The sequence below is a fragment of the Crocodylus porosus genome, unplaced genomic scaffold, assembly GCF_001723895.1.
Source record: "Crocodylus porosus isolate Cpor-Errol unplaced genomic scaffold, CroPor_comp1, whole genome shotgun sequence".
Classification (NCBI taxonomy): domain Eukaryota; kingdom Metazoa; phylum Chordata; order Crocodylia; family Crocodylidae; genus Crocodylus; species Crocodylus porosus.
In genome coordinates, this window is record NW_017728925.1 from 10,433,269 (window position 1) to 10,453,559 (window position 20,291).

General features: G+C 42.8%; 1 protein-coding gene across 4 annotated transcripts in view; it reads left to right on the forward strand.

Moving 5' to 3' along the window:
• Positions 1-20,291, forward strand: part of NUP188 (nucleoporin 188) — a 45,286-nt gene that overhangs the window by 15,527 nt on the left and 9,468 nt on the right. For 3 of the 4 annotated variants that reach the window (XM_019540741.1, XM_019540742.1, XM_019540744.1), the window contains 20 exons: positions 902-991; positions 2,424-2,489; positions 3,392-3,511; positions 4,425-4,551; positions 4,691-4,846; positions 5,553-5,679; positions 6,116-6,203; positions 6,289-6,365; positions 7,179-7,293; positions 7,695-7,815; positions 8,035-8,101; positions 8,681-8,809; positions 14,083-14,216; positions 14,867-14,973; positions 15,757-15,963; positions 16,488-16,657; positions 16,943-17,012; positions 17,902-17,969; positions 18,529-18,724; positions 19,257-19,334. In XM_019540741.1, coding sequence (XP_019396286.1) covers positions 902-991; positions 2,424-2,489; positions 3,392-3,511; positions 4,425-4,551; positions 4,691-4,846; positions 5,553-5,679; positions 6,116-6,203; positions 6,289-6,365; positions 7,179-7,293; positions 7,695-7,815; positions 8,035-8,101; positions 8,681-8,809; positions 14,083-14,216; positions 14,867-14,973; positions 15,757-15,963; positions 16,488-16,657; positions 16,943-17,012; positions 17,902-17,969; positions 18,529-18,724; positions 19,257-19,334 — 2,313 coding nt within the window. The remainder of the gene's footprint in view (positions 1-901; positions 992-2,423; positions 2,490-3,391; positions 3,512-4,424; positions 4,552-4,690; positions 4,847-5,552; positions 5,680-6,115; positions 6,204-6,288; positions 6,366-7,178; positions 7,294-7,694; positions 7,816-8,034; positions 8,102-8,680; positions 8,810-14,082; positions 14,217-14,866; positions 14,974-15,756; positions 15,964-16,487; positions 16,658-16,942; positions 17,013-17,901; positions 17,970-18,528; positions 18,725-19,256; positions 19,335-20,291) is intronic. The other variant, XM_019540743.1, reaches the window with a different exon arrangement.

Sequence of the window (20,291 nt, forward strand, 5' to 3'; positions counted from 1 at the left end):
TTGTAAATTGCAAATGACTATGAATGTAATAGGAAGGATTTGTAAATTCAAAGGGTAAATAAAAATGAGTTCCATAAGTTCTGTTAGGAACTATACGTAACCAGAGCAAGCTGAGATTTGGCCAGTGGCTAGACAACCTGCTCAGGCATATTTATTGGGCATTTAATATCCTGTTTATTATATTCTTTGATTTGATAATGAGCACTATATGTTGTATCTCTTTACTTAGATCATGGATTCCCAAACTGTGGTACACATACCTCTGGGGGGTTACCCAAGACATCTTTGGGGGGTACACAGGAGAAATTGTGATGGCAGATTTAATTTTCATTATAATAATAATTGGCATTTAAGGGGTTAAAATATGAAATGTATGCTGGTTGAGGTGTGGGGTAGCTAGTTAATCTGGAAGAGGGTATGCAATAAGAAAAAGTTTGGGAAGCTCTGGTTTAGATGATTTGCTTCTGTTACCTTTCTGCCCAGATTGTTTCACTAGATTGTTTGCTCCCATATTACACTATTTGAAATCTGGTATAATTTTCAGATAGAAGCTGATGAGAGAAAATCCCTTCTATTTTTATTTGTGGAATGCTTTTCGAAAGGACTATAAAGGGAAGCATTCAAAGGATAGTGGGGCTGGGGCTTCCACCTGCCAAAATAATTTGTTTTATGTAGCACTTCACAAGTGGCTGGTCCCAGATTCACTATTTTGCAATAGTTAAGTTAGCTACATTATGAATCTTCAAATCTCTTTCCTATTAAGCTTGCATTAAAAGAGCAATTGCTCAAAACACAATTGCCCATAATGGGCTGAAGGCTATGAATGCAGTTGCAACATGGTAGCAAATACTCTGGTAGTCGATATTATTCATTCACTGACTGACCTGTCTTTATGTTCCAGTGTACTGCCAGCACTGCTTGCATGTGCATTTATGGGCTGCTTTCCTTTGTCTTGACCTCACTGGAGTTACGTACTCTAGGCAATCAGCAGGTCAGTGCCTGAAGTTTGTTGCATTTGTTATCATTTAATATAATCAAACATTCCCACTGACTACCTAAGTTATGGGTGTAAATTCTCCATTTGGGATGCCATGCAATACGCTCTTCGGGTCAGGGGTGAGGAAATTGTGGCCATGGGCTGGATCCAGGTTGACAAGGGATTCTATCCAGCTTGTGCTGGACCCCCCAGCCACACCTGGCCCAGGCATGGGAGGCAGCTCTGGCAGTGGTGTGCGTGACCAGTCCTGCTGCCTGTGGTGTTGCAGCAGGCTGGGGGGGTGGTGCAGCCACTGGACTCAGCTTCCCAGTGGCCCCCACAGTAGCAGCTCACTCTGCCTGGCTGCCAGTGTCACCGCCACTGCTGCCTGGGTACCCTGGCTCATCTGCCTCATACCTACCTCCTGGGGTGCTGAATGGAGCAGGTGGGTGGGGTCTTCATGGAGTCTCCACTCATGTCTGGGTCTCTTGCAGGCAAGGTATGCTCAGCCAGGTAGACGGGATGGGACTGTGGGCAGGTGGGAAGCAGCATCCGGGAGCAAGACAGGCAGGTGGGGCTGGGACTGGGGCTGGGGCCAGGATCACAGGGTGGTGACAGGGCAGGGTTGAGGCCTGAGACAGCTGCGATCTGTTCCCTGCATGTCCTTGCCTTCAGAACCAGCGCTAATCGCAGAGATGTTCAGGGACCGGATCGCAACTCTGCCTCGGCCCCCAGCCCCATGCTGTCATGACCCTGTGATTCCAGACGATGCTCCCCATCTGCCCATGGCCTCATCCCATCTCACCCTGGCTGAGCGTGCCATGCCCGTGGGGTTCCCAGGCTGGTCTCCATGGAAACTCTGCCCACCAGGTCTGTCCAGCACCCCTGGTGGTGGGTGTGGCGGGGGGAGGCCTGGGGCTGGGTAGGATCAATTGCCGTACTACCCGGTCCCAGCCATGACAGCTCACCCAAACTCCTTAAGTGGCTCTCCAGCCCAAATAATTGTTCACCCCGGTTTACTGTGCTGCCTCCCCAGCTGGGTGGTGCAAGTTTCATTGTTCCCACAGGTCTGGTGAGCAATATTGAAAAGTGCAGAATAATGCTTTTTACATTTAGTTTTCTTAATGCTTTGAAACAGAATGGTGAAATGTTGATCCTACAAACATGAGATAATGTATGTTGTAATAACACAGGTATCTAGCCGGTGGAAGACAGCACATGGTCCATGAAATCTGTAGCGGGTTTATTCTGTCCTTACCCAATCACCTCTTCGATAGCGAACATGATTTTTAAGAGAATTTGGGTGTATTCTGGGCTAGGATAGATTTGTATATTTCTTCCTTTTGACTATGCAGCTGCAGTATAGTGGGTAAATATTGAACCCAAGCTATTTAGAAACTGTTTATATGAAATAACCTTATTTTCTCCTTCCCTTCTTTCTTTGAAGGATATAATTGATGCTGCGTGTGAAGTTCTAGCAGCTTCCAGCATTCCCCAGCTCTTCTGGAGGACAGTGAGTATGCTTGAGGTTCCTTTTGGGAAAGAAACAGGTTGCCTGTGTACATTCACCTTAGTAACTAGTTTCTAGAAAGGATAGTACAGCTAGTTCCAATTTATCTCGCTCTGTGGTTTACCGTTAACTCTCCCTCCTCCAGTCTTTCTAGAAGACAGTCTTAGCTGCACTGTAGGAGGGTGGTCATAAAGCAAGCTTAATGTATATTAAGGAAAGGCTGGGATTGTGAAGATTTATAGTTTCTTTCTGACTGGAACTCTTGCATTAGAATTAAGTGCTAGAATCAAGTGCTGTGTTGTTTTTGATCTTGATGCATAGTGGTGTTGGAGGAGAACAAGTTTTTCTTCCCTTGGCAAGGTAATCAGTCTTCATTAGAATTTAGTTAATCCAAACATGTTTGGTTCTACCTTTGTATGTTATATTTGGCATGCAGTTTCACCCAAGTTGTACCAACGCCAGTTGCTCTTCAGAGTAAAAACAGGTGCTGGAATGAGGCTTTGGACATGATTAATGTCATGTGCATGTTCATTAGAGAGGAAACTAATGATCACTTGAACCATTTGCTTAACGTATACTAGTGTGGGGCAGGAAGTATTGGAATATAAGCATCTTGCATCACCTCCTAATTCTGATCAGGTGTGTTCTGAATGACACTTTGGTTAATCTGAGAAGGTGAACTTTCTGTGAAGTGGGGATAAATGTTACAAATCGATGACTGTGGGACTTCTTCAGACCTTTGAATACTAGGATTTGCAGATGAAATGTAAATACTCCAAATTCAGAAGCCAGAGTAAACTGCTTTCTTCTATTGACCTAGAAAAAGATTCTTGCTCTTTTTCTTTGTAACTGACCTTGTAATGCCTTTTTATAAAGGAAAATTTCTTTATTGTTTTTACCTCCAGGAGCCAACTGCAGGTCTTGGCATTATCCTGGACAGTGTGTGTGGAATGTTCCCCCATCACCTCTCTCCTCTCCTTCAGCTACTCCAAGCCCTTGTGTCAGATAAATCTACTGCAAAAAAGGTATGGAATCTGTTCTGGAGTCTAGAAGATGCTTTATTCTTAGAGAAGCCACACATCCCACACTTTGTTCTGAGCAATAGCTATGAAACATTTGGCCAGGGAGATATGTACAGGACTCCCTTCAAAGTCTGCCAGAAGGATTACTGTTACAGGTTATAAGGGACACATGCTTTTTGAGACTGATTTTTTTGCCACCATAGTGCAGATGGTTTCGAGTTCAAGTGACTAAGAACTCAAGTCTGTCATACGGTTTATGGAGTAATGTTACCTGGCCCCCAAATGTTTGGGACACCAGATGTGAAAGACCAAGGACGTGTCTATATCACTAAATTGCCAGTAGCAATATGCTGAAACATGCTATCCTTATCTTCTGAACCAGAAGGGATAGGCTCTGCCAAGAGGTAGGTTATTGCCAATTCAGGAGGTAGCCTGCATACTGCAATACGGCATGTTCTAGCATACCTGGTGCGGTTAGTGGTATAGACATACTCGGAAAGTTCCATGTGGAACTAACTTGCATGCTTTCTCTTTTTTTGATGTGGGATTGGAAGCCAGCAGTTCCAAACAAATCCGGTGATAATTAAGCAAGTTATACATTTCACTGTAATTGAAGAGAGCTAGTTTCCCAGCACCTGGATCTGGCAATCATTGTTACAGTGGTCTTCGGTCAGGATATTATATTTCTGAATGCTGTACATGTGTTAGAACATTTGACTCATAATTTGTTCATTAGCTCAGGTTCTAGTTGGAGAAAGGAAATCCATGGGGTAGTATTCCTGTATTAGGTAAACTTTGTATATTGTGAGCAGATTCTGCATTTCAAGCAAACATCCATCCTTGGAAATGGCCTCATTAGATAGCTCCTTAGAAAGCTCTCATATTTGGGCTGCATGCTCTAGCTCTCTTTTTTCAGGTGTATAGCTTCCTGGATAAAATGTCATTCTACATTGAGTTGTACAAGAACAAACCCCCTGATGTGATTTCACATGAAGATGGCACCCTTTGGCGAAAGCAGGCACCAAAGCTCCTCTATCCTCTGGGTAAGGAAATGGGTCAGGTGGATTCATCTTTGGAACACTGCCATTAAACCAAGTAGCTTATAGGTTTTAGTCCTTAAAACTGGATAATACAGATGAGATTCTCACCCTTTTTTTTGGTTTACCTCTTGCCAACCCTCAGGGCTGGGTCAGACAAACTTACGAATACCTCAGGGAACAGTGGGCCAAGTAATTCTGGAAGACCGGGGGTACCTGGTACGATGGGAATATTCCTACAGCAGCTGGACATTGTTCACTTGCGAGATTGAGATGCTGCTTCACGTTGTATCAACTGCAGGTGAGGCAGGTTAGGAATTGTGGGAGCTGTTGAGAAAGAGAAGAATTTGATGAGCCTAGTTAACATTAACATGAGGTGTGAAAAGCAAGAGTGGGCTTTGGATACGTGATTGTCTCTATGACTTCCACTGGGATAGCCTGGTAGTACTGTCCTTTCCTCTCTCTTGTTGTGATCCTCCATGAGGTGCTAGTTTTAACAATTCCCAGCTGTGAAAGGAGTAAAGAGAACTGTAGAGACTGGAAGAGGAGGAAGAAGAGAAGAGAAGGAGCGGTTAGATGCAACAAGAGTTGGAAGAACTTAGAACATTTGTCATGTACTAGAGAGCCACTTCTTATTTAATCATGTTACTTCCATAAAAGGTATTAGGCAGTACCAAGATAATGTAAGGACATGGGCTAATGTAAGATGAGAGAAATGCTAAACCGTGAGCTTGTTAAAGTAAAGACCCTACTTTTCAATGTTTTTTTGGTGGGAGGGATACAATCCCAGTATGATCAATTTCAGTTATGAATGCTGGTGGAAAATAGAAACTTCCTTCATTGGATATTTGGGGTAGATTGAGGAGTAGCTTACAGAAGGTAGATTCTCAATTGTAGGGGTAGCATGGGGGTAGTATTAGATGATCCAAGGACTGTTTAGAGAGACTAGTGCTGCCTTCATTTCAGAATGTAATACTGTTTTGTTTTTTTGTTTTTTTTAAATCCAGATGTGATTCAGCATTGCCAGAGGGTCAAGCCAGTCATTGACCTGGTACACAAGGTCATCAGCACTGATGTGTCAGTAGCGGACTGTCTTCTCCCAATCACATCACGGATCTACATGCTGTTGCAAAGGTAAGTAGCTGAATGGCAGTTAAGTCACAAGAAGCAGATCAAAGGCAAATTTTGCTCAAGGCAGCACAGAATTCAGGAGATTCCATATCTAAGTCTGTGCTCAAACCAAATAACTTTGCCTCTTTCTTCATGGCTGTTGAGTGCTTTAATGTGGTGGTGGTGGTGGTATAATCTGAAGTGGACGCAATTTTATTAATAGAAAGCCATCCTATACTAATATAGCTATACCTGCAGGGAAGGGGTGTAAATCATTTTAGTATTAAGTGCCATTATCCTGATACTATTGTGCTTATATTGGGAGTTGTACAAATCTAACTATTCTGATTGATAGACAAATCGCACTCCTTACTACTTGTACACCACTAAAAAATTAGGTGTAGGCCCAGCCAGTTTGTTCTAGAAGTTTTATGTGTGATACTGGTTATCTGTTTCCTAGGTTAACAACTGTGATCTCTCCCCCTGTGGATGTTATTGCATCTTGTGTCAACTGTTTGACTGTACTTGCTTCTCGGATGCCAGCCAAGGTAAGGGAATAAACATCTGACTTTCTTGAAAGTGAGGAATGTTTTGTATACAAGAAAACATACCTGTACTTCTTTTTCACTTCAGGTTTGGACTGACCTTCACCATACAGGGTTCTTACCATTTGTTGCTAATCCAGTTTCCAGTATGAGTCGCATGATTAGGTAATCAATTTATTTTTTGTGCTTCCTATAGCACTTCATTCAAGGGGTCAGTGTTTTATGAGTGTTCAGTTCAAAGTTCATAAAAACATCCAGAGTTCCATTTTTATGTGATAAAATGGTATAAATTCACTTCTACCAGAAACTCCAAGGTTCTTTGATGATAAATGCCAGTTAGAATGACTCTGGGAGGCTGTCTTAATTTTTTATCACTCAGAGTTTATAGCAGAAGAAATAGGGGATTTCATCTTGATTGTGAGATCAAAAGCTTTAAAAGAACCATAAAATATTGTGCTCTTGAACTCTGTCTAGGGGAATGGGTAGAGCAACAGCTGTTGGAGTCCTTTTACTTCTGTTATCCCCTCTGCTTAAGCAGAATCTGCCATGTCTGGGTAACAACTGTAATCTGCATCCCATTTCCTTTACATGCAAACTCTGTTAACATACCATTTACCTGAATTAATTGCGCAGAACTGTAAAATATATGAACTGCCTGGAAGGGACTGCTTTTGTTAGTAGAAAAAAATATATTTAGACAAACACAACACCCCCCCCCTCCCCCCAGTCATAAACATGGGAGGCAGAAGCTAGATTAATCAAATATTAAATAAAAGGTAGTCCTTAGGAAAAGTAAAGTAGTATTTCTTAAGGGAAGGAGGTATATTGATTCCCAGGCAGTATGGGTTCACCCTTTCATATTCAAGTTGCATTAGTTAATGTAATATTCATCTTTCCCCACCTGCATATCTCTGTGAGCACACCTCTATTATGCCTGGTGTCTTTTCTTCATACAGACCCATCTCTCTTTTTCCACAGTGCTGAGGGAATGAATGCAGGAGGTTATGGCAACCTGTTGATGAGTATAGAACAGCCTCAGGGCGAGTACTGTGTCACCATCTCCTTTCTACACTTGATCACTACTCTTGTCCGTGTAAGTGATTCTTCAGTGATTCTACATGTAAAGTCATCCTGTTAGCTCCTGTTAGTGGGCAGTGCAGAAGGTAAGATAAAAGCACATACCAGAACGTATGAGGTTCTCCTGTGGGGTGGGAACACACACCTTTTCATGCTGGAGAGCCTGCATTTGGGTAAGCCAAAGGGCTTGAGCTTTTTCCAGAGGTGCAACTGTATTTACCTCCATAATGCATCTAAACTTCACTTGTTTTGAGTGCTAAAGAACAAAAATTGCTGAACAAATATCTGTCCCCTTAGTTTTTTGCACAGAATTCTCCCAATCTCTATTTCCATCCTGGGAGTGTGAGGGATTGAAAACACTCATACAAAAAAAATCATACCTTTGGAACTAAGATGTAATGGTTTTGTCTCCTCTAGGGACAGCTTGGCAGCACACAGAGCCAAGGGCTGATGCCATGTATCGTGTTTGTATTGAAGGAAATGCTGCCAAACTACCACAAATGGCGCTATAACTCCCATGGAGTGAGAGAGCGAATTGGTAAGGATAGCTTTGCAAATGAAGCAGAGCTGAATTCTTTCTTCAGAGAGAATGTGTCTTTTTCGCTGCTGTTTTTTTTTAACTTTAAGGCATCTCAGTGAGTATTTAGATTTATGCTCTTTACTATAATATTGCACGTAGCTTTGCAACCTTTGGAAGATACTGTGAATTCCATAACTACTATTAGTGATGACTGAGTGGCTTGTTCTTGTGTTTCAGGGTGTCTGATCCTGCAGCTGATCCATGCTATTTTGAACCTGTGCCCTGAAATGGATCCTCATAGCAAGTAAGTGTACAGTGAATTTCAGACATTATTTTATATGTGCCAGCTCTGATTGCAGGATAAAACACCTTTGTCATAGTCTTTTTGTTCCCATCTTGGAATGTGAATTAAGGAGAATCAATTGATGTGATTATATTGTGTTTCTTAACAGCTCTGGTTTACCTTGCTTTAAACTGAACCCAGGGAAATGTGCAAAGGCTGGGGGAATGCTAAACAGTGCTGTTCTTCAAAGAGTCTGATAAAAGAAGGGAAATCAGTAGAGGGATCTTAGCTTAGTCTGCTACTGATGTATATATTCCAGGGCAGCCTGTATTCTCTCTGGTAGTTGTGCCCATTCTGAGATTTCTACCAGATGCACTGAAGTAGAAGAAACCAGAGGTGATTGAGGGCATGGGAACTTGTAAAAGTTACTTTGGGTTAACTTACTTGGCACTAAATTAATGGATAAGACCATCTAAGGAGTTTCTAATGTGATCTTGTTTTGGAGTTGGTATTGACTATGACGCACCTTGGCAGGTGTATTGAATCTGGCAAATAACTTCTATGATTGCTGTCTCATGGGTGTGTTGTTCTACCTTGCAGCAGTGCCCCCAGCCTTCAGTCTTTATGCATTTTCAGCCTGGCTAACACAGAAGCAGGGCAGGCTGTCATTAACATCATGGGCATTGGTGTGGACACCATTGATATGGTAATGGCCTCACAGTCCAGTAGGTAAGTCACCTGTTCCATTCTAGTAGCATGAAGAAAGAAGGAACAGATCAAATTTGAAGTGTGTGTGTAAATGATTTGATATTGCTGGGGGGACACACATAGCAGCCAGTCATGGCAGCCCTTCACTGATCAGCATTTCGGTGGAATTGCCAAGAATCCACTAATAATTTTGCACTTCTTTCTTTCCTGATAGGTGTTACCCACAGTAGCTTTCTTGCTTCTGATAGTGCTTAATCTAACTGATAGATGCAGCATGTAAATGAAATGTGGGAATGCTTGATTCATGCTTGCTGACATTAATACTTATTCAAATAAATCATTTAAGTTCACCATGTAAAAGGACCAAATGAATTAGAAGATGGGAACACTATAGCAAAAGTTATAGTTTCTGCATCTTCAAATAACATCTCAGTTCAGTATGATGTATTAGTATGAATGGATTGTTACAAAGCCTCATGATTCCTTGAAGACTCAGGGTGAATTCTGGCCACTTATTTGTGGACACTTCTCCGGTGGCTAAATTCCTTTGTTGGTATGAAAGTAATTTTGTGTTGTGAAACCCAACAAGATCCTCTGTCCTTTGCAACTATTAACACTTTTGACACTTTAAGTTTGCTGAGTAAAGAGGGATCTTAAAATGCTGTGGGATTGAGTAGAAATATTGAAATTAGGGTTACGCAGCTCCTGAGGTCTTGTGATACACAACTGCAGCAGAGGTTTTCAAAAGTTAATGTGGATCATAATAGAATGGGAGAGGGTGATTGATCTGTCCCCCTCTATTTGTGACCTTGTGGGACCTGTCCCCTCCTGCTCATGATAGCATAAAATCTCACTAGTGAATACAGCAGTTTTTTGCATGGAAAAGTAGCATTACGAAAGTACTAAGCATTGCAGCTGGCATGGTCTATACGGTCAGTTTTATAGCAGTGCAGTGCCTTCTTTGGCTCTTTGTCTTTCTTTTCTATCCGTTTTCCTGTATATATGTTTTGCTGCCTATTCCTCCTTTTCTTTGAACGTTTGGAAGTGTGGAAGAAAGCCAATATTGTGTGGCTTGCCATCTCTTAATGGACTGCTAGCAAATGCTTCCTGGGTCACCAGTATTACTCAGACCTCAGTTGTGAGAAACCTTTGATTTCTCTTTGACTCTTGATATCATTACACTTCAATATTTTACAGTAGCTGTGTAGTATAGATGGTGTTACCTTCACCATATTTTTGTTGCCTATTGGTTATTGCCTTCTAGCCACGTTGGGTTTAGCCCGGAGGTGCCCAACTTTTTACCTATGGGCTGGACGGATGGGTACCTAGTTCATCGCGGGGTTGATCTAGTGAATGGGCCTGATCTGCAAGGCAGGTTTCTGGCAGAGGGGGGTGGGTGTCCAGGGCATAGCCTGGCCCTGATCCAGACTGTGGAGGAGGAGTGACCTGACCCTGATAGAACTGGGGGAGTGGGGAGAGGGTAGTGGGGGACAGCCTTGCCCTAATTCAGTTATTTGAGAGGGTGGGGGCATGTCCTTGGCTTGATTTGGCTGCATGGAAATGGCCCAGCTGTGATCCAGCTGTGTGGGGTTTGGTAATTTGGTAGCAGATGGGTGTCAGTATTGCCACCACTACCCTGCTGTAAATTTCCATGACCTGTGGGGTGCCCTGTGGGCTGGATGCCATGGTTCTGCAGGCCATATTTGGCCTACGGGCTGGGGTTGAGCAACCCTGGTATAGCCAAACTAGTTCCTTAAGAACATTATAGTGTTTCTAGTGCAGGGGTAGGCAACTTCTTTTGTCCAGAGTGCCGAAAACCCCCACAATGCCTACCTTGGAAGGTGCCAGAGTGCCGGCATACCAGAAAAACAAAATGAGGGTAGGGAGTACATGGCAGGATGCCCTGCTCACGACCCTTGCCCCCGCAGCCCTGCTCATGACCCTTGCCTCCCACCTAAAGACCTTGCTGCCCCCCATCCCTGTTGCCCCTTGCTCCCCGCCCAAAGCCCCTGCCCCCCAGCCTGGGCTCTGTGGTGGACAGCAGCTACCCAGAACCTAGGCTAGCTGCAAACATCTGCTGCCTCTTGGCCCTGGCCCCAGCTGCCTCCGAGACCCGACTCTGGGGAGGCAGCACATAACAACAGTGCTCCCCGCTGTGCTGCCCTCATCGCTTCTGCAAAGCAGTGTTGGAACCTGGCGCAGCAGGGCATAGCGGGGGGTGCAGAAAGCTGCCTGCTTCCAGCTCCCTCCTGCCCTGCCACCCTTCCTCTGCATGCATGGGAGCAGTGTGGGCAGCAGTGCAGGGTTGTGCCCCTTGCTGCTGCCCCCACCTGCAGGGGAAGTGTGGCAGGGCAGCGGGGAGCTGGGAGCAGGCAGCTTTCTGCGCCCCCTGCTGTGCCAGGTTCCAACACTGCTTTGCAGAAGCAGCGAGGGCAGCACAGCAGGGAGCACTGCCGGTATGTGCTGTCTCCCCAGGGCCAGGTCTGAGGTTGGGAGGCAGCTGTGGCTGGGTCTTGGGGCTGGGAGGCAGCTGTGGCTGGGGCCAGAGCTGGGAGGTAGCTGTGGTCGGACCGGGGCAGAGAGGCAGCAAATGTTTGCAACTGGCCCAAATTCTGGGTAGCTGCTGATAGCCACGGAGCCCAGGCTGCTTGCAGCAGGGCTTGCAGTGTCCCAGCTGCCTGTTGGGAGCAGCCTGGGCTCCCGGCTGGCAGCAGCTACCCAGAGCTGGGGCCGGCTGCAGCTGGAAGGTTGTAAACAACTGCTGCCTCCCCAACCCCAACACATGCTGAGGAAAATGGCCTCATGTGCCATGCTCGGCATGTGTGCCGGGGGTTGCTCACCCCTGTTCTAGTGTTTCATATAAGAACTTCCCCCACTTTTCTCCTCTTACAATGACCATCATTTACTTGGTCATTTACCTTAAGACACTATCAAATGTAGTATGAATGAAAGTGGTAGCATATGTAGCGTGCATGAGCAGTTGCAATACATTATGTAGTTCAGAGCTTTGCTTTTTGATCTATGCCAAATACATCTTAATCTCTTCGATATTCATGCTTTTATATACTTTAGTCCTTGAATGGTGCTGGAGGTGTGTGTCTTTCCCAGTTTCATGCTGCTGTGGCTTGCTTCTATAAAAATGAAGTAGTATGATCATCTTAGAAATTTTAGATTTATTTTACTTGTTTGGTCCAACAGTTGCACTCACTCATTGGAGAATTTCAAGGGAACTACAGTCATTGCAGATTTGTGGAAGTAAGTCCTAATGCTAAGCAAGCCAAGAAAAAAAAACATATGCTAAGTGTCAGTGTTTGATTTAAGGTGGAAACTTAAAGGGTGCCCCTGTATATTGCCACCCTTTTAATAATAAGTAGGGTTATGCACAGTTTGGGGTTGTATAAGGCCTTGGTGTGGGCTAAGGAAAGTGTGAGATAAGAGAGAGGTAAGGATAGTGTGTAAGTTTTAGTTATGAATTGCCCCTTTCTTTTCATGGATTTATGTAGCCACAGTAGTAATTTCATTGTTTGGATTGTAGCAGTTACCATCTGACTTTGTCTTTCTGCAAAACTTCCTTTCTGCTTGACTTTTTTCTTTTCTACAGTATCTGTATATGGCAAACTTTTTTGAAAGTTTGTGGTTAGTGAAATAGCTTTGTAGTTAAAGGGACTTTGAAGAAATAGAAGTAGGAGTTTAAAATTGTTAGGATTGTCTTGTTTTATGGTAACTGAAAAGTGGCTTACTTTGAAAACTTTGCATTTGTTTTATATGCTAGTTCTCAGACAGGGCTGATAAAGGACTGCTTTAGCAAGCCGTTTGGAAAAACTTGTATTTGGGACAGATTGGACTTCTTGAGTGTTTTAAAGCTTTTTGTGGAAGTTATCGGTCACATTTCATGCCTGTAGAGTTAAGTTTCATGAGAGGAAATGTCTTATGTTCTAGGAACTTACAAGCTGTGTCCACAGGATGCTAACTTTAGGTAGGGGTTTTAAGTAAATTCCCGTAGACACTAGAGAGTAGGGACTGTTGCTCTCAGCGTGAGCAGCTTTGAAACCCGTGGTTCAGATGAGGGATACTGAGCCTTTCCTATAGAGACCTCTCCAGCCTAACAGCCAAAGCTCTGGGTGACCTTCCTTCCAGAACTCCCACTCTGAATTCTGAATGACTCTGTCCCAGTTATGGCTGTTTGTTTCTCCTCACCTTCTTACCTTACCATAGCCATCCCATTCTAGCACATACACACAAGCAGCCAGGCTAGTTAGTTGGCTCTGGTGGAGAAAGGATAGCAGGTCATTATGTATTTCTTCTAATACCTCTGTAAAAATAATCCTGAAAATTTCCCCTTTCCAACTGGAAAGCTGTACCATAGCTAGAGGTCTCATAGATCCATCAGCATCTATTGATATAGCAGAATTCACATCTCCATGAGCATGCAATTTTCAAGAGGCTTCTAATATTGCACTCACTATGATAACCTGTGCTATGAGCTACCAGAGGTTTTAGCTTTCATAAATTCATTGTTAGAAAAAATTATTAAATACTCAGAAGTAAATACATAGAAAGTAATGTTTCCTGCAGCAGCTCAAACTCTTTCCCCAGACAATACACCCCCTCCCTTGCTGCCTGTTGTTTCTCTTTACCATTATTCTCCTCATTCAGTTTTCTTCTTTGTTATATAGGTTACTCATTCCCTCCAAAAAACTGTGTGCTAAACTATGTATTGCAAAACATCTAACATGATATGAGACCTCCCACCTAATAAAGAGCAGGCAGAAGCATCTCACACCTTTTTTGGACAAACATTGCCTTTTCATTGAGTCTCAGACTGTAGGCTAGAGGTTTTACCATATCTCATATTTCCACTTAAAATAGGCTTCACATTTCCTTATAGCCGAGGCAGCTTCTCAAGTATAACTGAAGATAGCTCTTCCAAAGAGAAGCTGTGAATCGTATGTGAGTCTCTATATAGTTACAGTTTATGTTGGTAGACCCAGAGACATTCATGAAAGTCTCACTTCCCCAAGGAAGTGTTTTCTTTCGCAGCACAAAGGGTATGACGCTCTTTTATTATGCTGCTGTTAAATTCAGGACCGGTCTTGTGTATATACTGTATTCTTGGAATTTTATATTTCAATGCTCACATAATATTTAGGCGTGAATACAATCCTTCTATAGCCTGTACCCTAGTTTGGTAGGTCTTCATGTTCCTAAATATGCAGATTTGAGTATTATACAAATAGTGAGGGCATCAGAGCTGATTTTGACTTATTTACCGTGACTTTTTTTTGGCAACACAGCGATGAGTCACTGGGCCAGGGCCAGCTGCTGATCCAGACGGTTAAGTTGGCGTTCTCAGTCACTAATAATGTCATCCGGTTGAAACCTCCTTCTAGTGTGGTATCCCCACTTGAACAGGCTCTCACACAGCATGGTACGTACTTCCTTGTTGGTCAGTCTGGGAAGCAGTGCTTGTTTCTTATTTCTGATTAACTTGTAACTTCTTGAAATTGTGTGTGACTTTTCCAAGTGGTGCTGTTTTCATCCTGTGCACCAGAAGAGTAAGGGCACTCTTCTCTTCCAACACAGATGTTAGCCTGATCTGCATCATGGGATTATTTACTAGCATGTCTGTTTCCCTATATAATTTCTTCTCATGCTATTAAGGGCTGATCATATAATGGTGGGCCCACTTTTGAGAGAGGACCAGGACTGGTTTTCTCTTGCTCCCCACTCAGCCATAATGGTCTTCCAGACATTAATGTTTTTGCTGCAGCGAGGGGACCCTGAATGCTAATACTTGTTGACCTACTATGTCTTCTTTAAGATGAGCTGGTAGCGTTATTTTCATTCCTTTTGTGTTCTAACAAGAAAAGGGCTGAAAGAGATTCAGTAGATGCTATCAGTATCTGGATTTCTCCCTTGATTTGTCAGAAGGTTAAATTCATTCCCTGGAACTCTCCGTCCTTTCCAGTATAGAAAATTACTGCACAGTAAATAATTGCAGTCTTGAGGAGAGCCCTTAAAGTGGACTCAGTGTAATTCCAGCTTCTCCCCTGTCACTTTTTACTTATGTTCTCCCAGGTGCTCATGGGAACAATTTGATTGCTGTCTTGGCCAAATACATCTACCACAAGCATGACCCAGCACTACCACGCCTTGCCATCCAGCTGCTTAAACGACTGGCTACAGTAAGATCAGTCTCTCACAAGAGTTTTCATATATTTTCTTTGCTAATTCTATTACTGAAACTGTCTGCCCAGCCACCCCCTTAGGACTTGACCAAGTAGGGACACTTAAGAAACATAAGGCACTAAAGGTGGGAGCTCAGCATGCCCCAAATAGAGAGAGTTAAACCTCCCATGTGGAGGCTTCTCGTTCAGGTCTGGACTGCAGTAGCTTTGTCCTCCTTGCTACAGTGATCTAAGGCTGCTCTGCAACTGCATGAGAACTTCTAGAGAGGAGGGGGAACTTTTAACCAACTTACTTCCCTTTGTAGACAAATCCTTAGATACAACTTGTAATCCTTCTCACTTTGAGCTTTATGGTCATGTCCAGAAGAGGAATCCTGTATTAAAACTTTTCAAGAGCCCCTTAATTTTACCTGTTAAGTTTGGAAACTTGTCTAGGTTTTACAGAAATGCTTTGAATGCTGCAGCTTGGGGAGTATTTTTTTTTCAAAGTTTATCAACCCAAATCTTCCTAGTTTTCTGTTTCTCTCCTTAATGTTTCTTCTATTGATGAAATAGGCAAGGGGCAGAATTCTAAAGAGGTGACCAGAACTTGGAAAAACTTAATAGTCTTCCACATTTCATTAGGATCAAAACTTTCTTGACTTCTTCCTCACTCCTTCGCTCAAAGATGAGTGTTCTTGATTTTCACTTCAAATAGCAAACTACAGCCTCATTCATATTGAAAAGAAGCACCACAGAGTAAAATGATTTTCATTTCCCAGAATCTGTTCCCTTTTGCAGGTTGCTCCTATGTCTGTGTATGCCTGCCTTGGCAGTGATGCTGCTGCTATCCGTGATGCTTTCCTGACTCGTCTTCAGAGTAAGATTGAGGACATGCGCATTAAAGTCATGATCTTGGAATTCCTCACAGTTGCTGTAGAGACGCAACCTGGGCTTATTGAGTTGTTCCTGAACCTGGAAGTGAAAGATGGGGATGATGGGTCAAAGGTACAATACCAGTTGTTTGTCTGCACGTAGGGTTCCTGTTTTTTTTTTTTTTTTCAGTCAGTTCAGTCTGTACAAGTTTCCACATGTGTTAATTAAATTTTTGATTCAATTTAAATTTTGTCTGATATGCGTAAGATAAGTACAGTGTATACATGTAATACAAGGACATTTCTGGCATCTAAGGTATACCCCCAGTATCATTGTAACCTGGTTTAACCAAGGGAGCATCTTTCTGCATTATCCAAGACTTGTCTTTACTCAGACTGGTAATAGTAACATCGTTCAGTTTCTTTTTTTCAGCTCTGTAAGTTCATCTTGCACTTGTGAAAACAGTTTATTCCTTTCCTCAACGTTTTATAAATTCGTTATAAGCATTTTGTATTATATACACATCAAACGCTTGTGATCAAGGTTTGCTTCCCGTTGTATTACTTAGATGGAACTGAATCTCACACTGAAACAGAAGATGTCTGTATTTTGATTATATATAGGTAACCTTATTCCTTCTCCCCCCCCCACTTTAGGAATTCAGCTTGGGGGAATGGAGTTGCCTCCAGGTGGTCCTGGAGCTGATAGACTCTAAGCAGCAGGAAAGATATTGGTGCCCTCCCCTCTTGCACCGTGCGGCCATTGCGTTCCTACATGCTTTGTGGCAGGACCGTCGGGATAGTGCTATGCTTGTTCTGCGGACCAAGTGAGTCTTTACTTTTCTATACTGTTTTTGACTGTGAAGTTTTCATGTGGAGCTTTCTCTTTGCCCTATCACTGAAACGCCAGACATCTGTTTATCTTCAGAAATAACCACCTTAAAATGAAGTACAGTGTGTGAATGTAATTGTATATACAGTATGTGAAATGCCACATTTCTCAGGCAGTGGAGATTACACTTAAAGGCTGGCCAGGTCAGGCTATTGTAGTTAAGCCTTTTGCAGAGGCAAAACAGATCAACTTACACTATTTTTGCTTGTTCTGTTTTCAGGCCCAAGTTTTGGGAAAACTTAACCAACCCCCTGTTTGGGATCCTTGCTCCCCCTTCAGAAACATCAGAGGTGAGGTGTTTATAAGGACTTAAAGGTAACTGTGTTTATCTAAGTGGAAGTGAGTAGTTTATGTGGCTTTCCTCCTTGAAAGGGAGTTTCATAAGTTGGTTAAGGATAGATAGGAGAAGTGAGTCCTAGGGTTTGTTTCCAACTCCTTTGTGAAGGCTAGCTGTGTAACCTTAGAAAAAGTTTCCTAAAACTTTTGCCTCTCCTTCCCTATCTGTAAAATCGAGATAACATCTACGTCAACAGAGGGATGAGGCTTTCATTCTTTACTGGCTTGTAAAGAACTAGTACTCCAGAAATGTGAAGTATAGTGTATACCTAGAGCAATCTCTTCTCTCCTCAGCCAGATTAGTAGCATGATGGTGTCCTGAGGATTTTGTCATCTTTCCATCTTGGGAACTTCTGTCTTCTCTGGGGAAATACTAATCCTTCATCTAACTGCAGTGCAGATTTCAACAAGGCTCTCTTCCGTTATTGGGAGAAGAGATGAACTGCTGTCTGGTGAGGCAGCTGCTCCTTCACAAAACCATTCCATCATCATGCCTCCCTAATGGCCTTGTCCTTCTCCTGGGACGGACAGTTCTGTACAGCTGTGATTCCGTCATCCTTTTTGGAAGGATTGAGCAGGCACAAGTCTTAAGTCTTCCTTACGTTTCTCCCTCTGCCCAAGAGAGGAAGGAACTTTAGCTCTGTTGATGTAATGCTTGAATGTCCAAATATAGCAGGAGATCTGGGTTGCTTGCACAGCACCAGTGTTCTTGCCTGAAGGAGAACTCTGAATTTCATAGTCCTAAACTCTGCTCTTGCTGGACAGGACTTGGAATGTCTGGCATGATCTGACCTGGAGCTATGAGTAACCTGCTCATGCTCTGCTTTTATTCCCTCTTTGTAGCTCAGTGTCTTGGACACCTGTGCCTTAATCATGAAAATCATCTGCCTGGAGATCTACTATGTAGTCAAGTGAGTGTTTGGTAATCTGCTCTTCTGTTAAGTGTTCAGTATACCTGAGGACACTTTACACTGAGGATGAAGTTCTTTAGTGCCTGTGAGTGAAATGCAGTTCTTTCCTGTTATTCCTGAAGTCACCAGAATGCATGCAAAGATCTAACTTTCTGAGTAAGAATGTGATATTTTTACATTTGTGAGAGGCAAGGATTTCTGTGGGCAATATCTTTTACTGGACCAGCTGCGAAGCTGGGAGAGATTTAGATAGCATTTGGGCACAGAATCCCCCTCCTCAGGTCAGTTACTTTCCTGCTTAGTGTTCTGAGAGATCAGGCTTATGTAGAAAATGACATTTTAAAAAAATATTAGTGCTTTCTCTCCAGGGGTTACTTGTACTTGGTGACATTTGATGAAATCAGAGGAGTCCTCTCCAGAGTTCTTTCTAATATATGGAATAATCTTTACCCTACATGCTGTGTCCATGGCTTTCCAACACGAGTCTCAGCATGCGTGTTCTCTGACCGAGGAGTAAATGAAGATGCATCTGATTTCTTCTTTTTTTTTTTTTTGTCAGGGGCTCACTGGACCAGTCCCTAAAAGATACCTTGAGGAAATTCTCTATCGAAAAGCGCTTTGCTTACTGGTCAGGATATGTGAAGTCACTGGCACATCATGTGGCAGAGACAGAGGGTACCAGCTGTGCCTCCCTGACAGAATATCAAATGCTGATTTCAGCCTGGCGGATGCTGCTGATCATCTCTACTAGTCACGTAAGAGTCACATTGACATTATTTTTAATTCCTGTGTCACTGACATAAAATGAATGTTTTGAGTCTTCTTACTGAGGCCACAGATGGAGGGGTGAAGGATCAGGCTGCTTGCTTTTTCTCTGTGTTAATTTGTATGTATACTTGTGATTTAGATGGCTGCCAGTACCTTACAACTAAATTACCTGTCTGGGTTTTATTTTACTGACTGATCACAGCTAGCATATTGTGTGTGCAAAGAGGTGAGGAAATAGTTTACTATTTTTAAAGGAGTGTAAAGGAAGCCAGTAATACTGTCTACCTCCAGTAATTACTGCTCTCAGTAATTAAATGGATATTGATAAAATGATAAAGTTTCCTGATGTATATATTGCTCCCAGTTACCAGTCACTGAAGTGTTGATTTTTGCCGGTAACAACTATCACTGACAGTTTCTATTTTCATAAAAACAGTAGGGTTCATGCTGGATGGGAAATACAATTTAGCTTTTACTGTTGCATATGATTAATCTGAGATCTGTCATTGGTTTCCGTAGGCAGATATAATGCATCTGACTGATTCTGCAGTCCATCAGCAGCTGTTTCTGGATGTGCTAAGTGGAACCAAGGCTTTAGTAAGTATTTGTGTTTCAGTATGTGGTCCTTTGATAAATTGCAGCTTTAGACTGAGTGTGCAGTTTTCTTGCCTGTTTGTGCTAAGAAGACCTTCATCCTGTACCTATTTGAGGTTCATCATTTTTTGATTCTTTGAGTTGAGGCTGCAACAAAAGGGCCCTCTCTAGAATAATTTTGCTTTCCAGCTCTGACTGATTGTATTTGATATACTTGGCCATTGTGTGACCTTGCAGATAGTTCTGACTAGGAATCCTGCAGTGTTGCAAGCTGTTGAAAGTCAGAAACTGTTGGCTTTCATCCCGTGTCCTGATTTCAGCTACCTTCCTATTTGTATTACCATTGCACATAAATGCTGTTGTCATAGACCAGGACCCTATTGTGCTTAGGCTTTGAACAGGCACAACAAAAAGAGGGTTTCTGTCTCCAGAAGCTTAAAATCTGTAAGACAAAAAACAACAGATGGGTATAAGCGTATGGGGAGCACAAGGAAATAATGTGAAACTGTTAGTCAGTGTGGTAGGCAGTAGTCTCATCTGCTGTTGAAAACAAGACTTTATTTCTTGCATCTCCCAATTCTGGAGTCCTTTTAGACAGACTGGCAGTTGCTGTAGCAGATATTTTAGGCAGCTATTTCCCTGTGGGAGAGTTTTCTTTCTCTCCTTTTTCAAGTGATGGTAGGAGGAAACTCTGGCTTAGTAAACCAGATGAAATCCAGCGTACTAGATTTCCCATTCCACAAGGGTTACAAGTTGAGATGTTGAGTTTATAAACAGAGAATTTTACAGTTGATTGTTAAGATGTAGTGGCATTACTTCTGGGAGTTCTGTCTAGTTCTGGGACTGACTGGTCTAGCTCTGTTATTAGTATCTAGGTTCCCACACTTCACTGAAGTGGAAGTCGCTCTTCATTCCCTTAGCTGTGTGAACGACAGATTATGTGGTACATCAATAATTTTT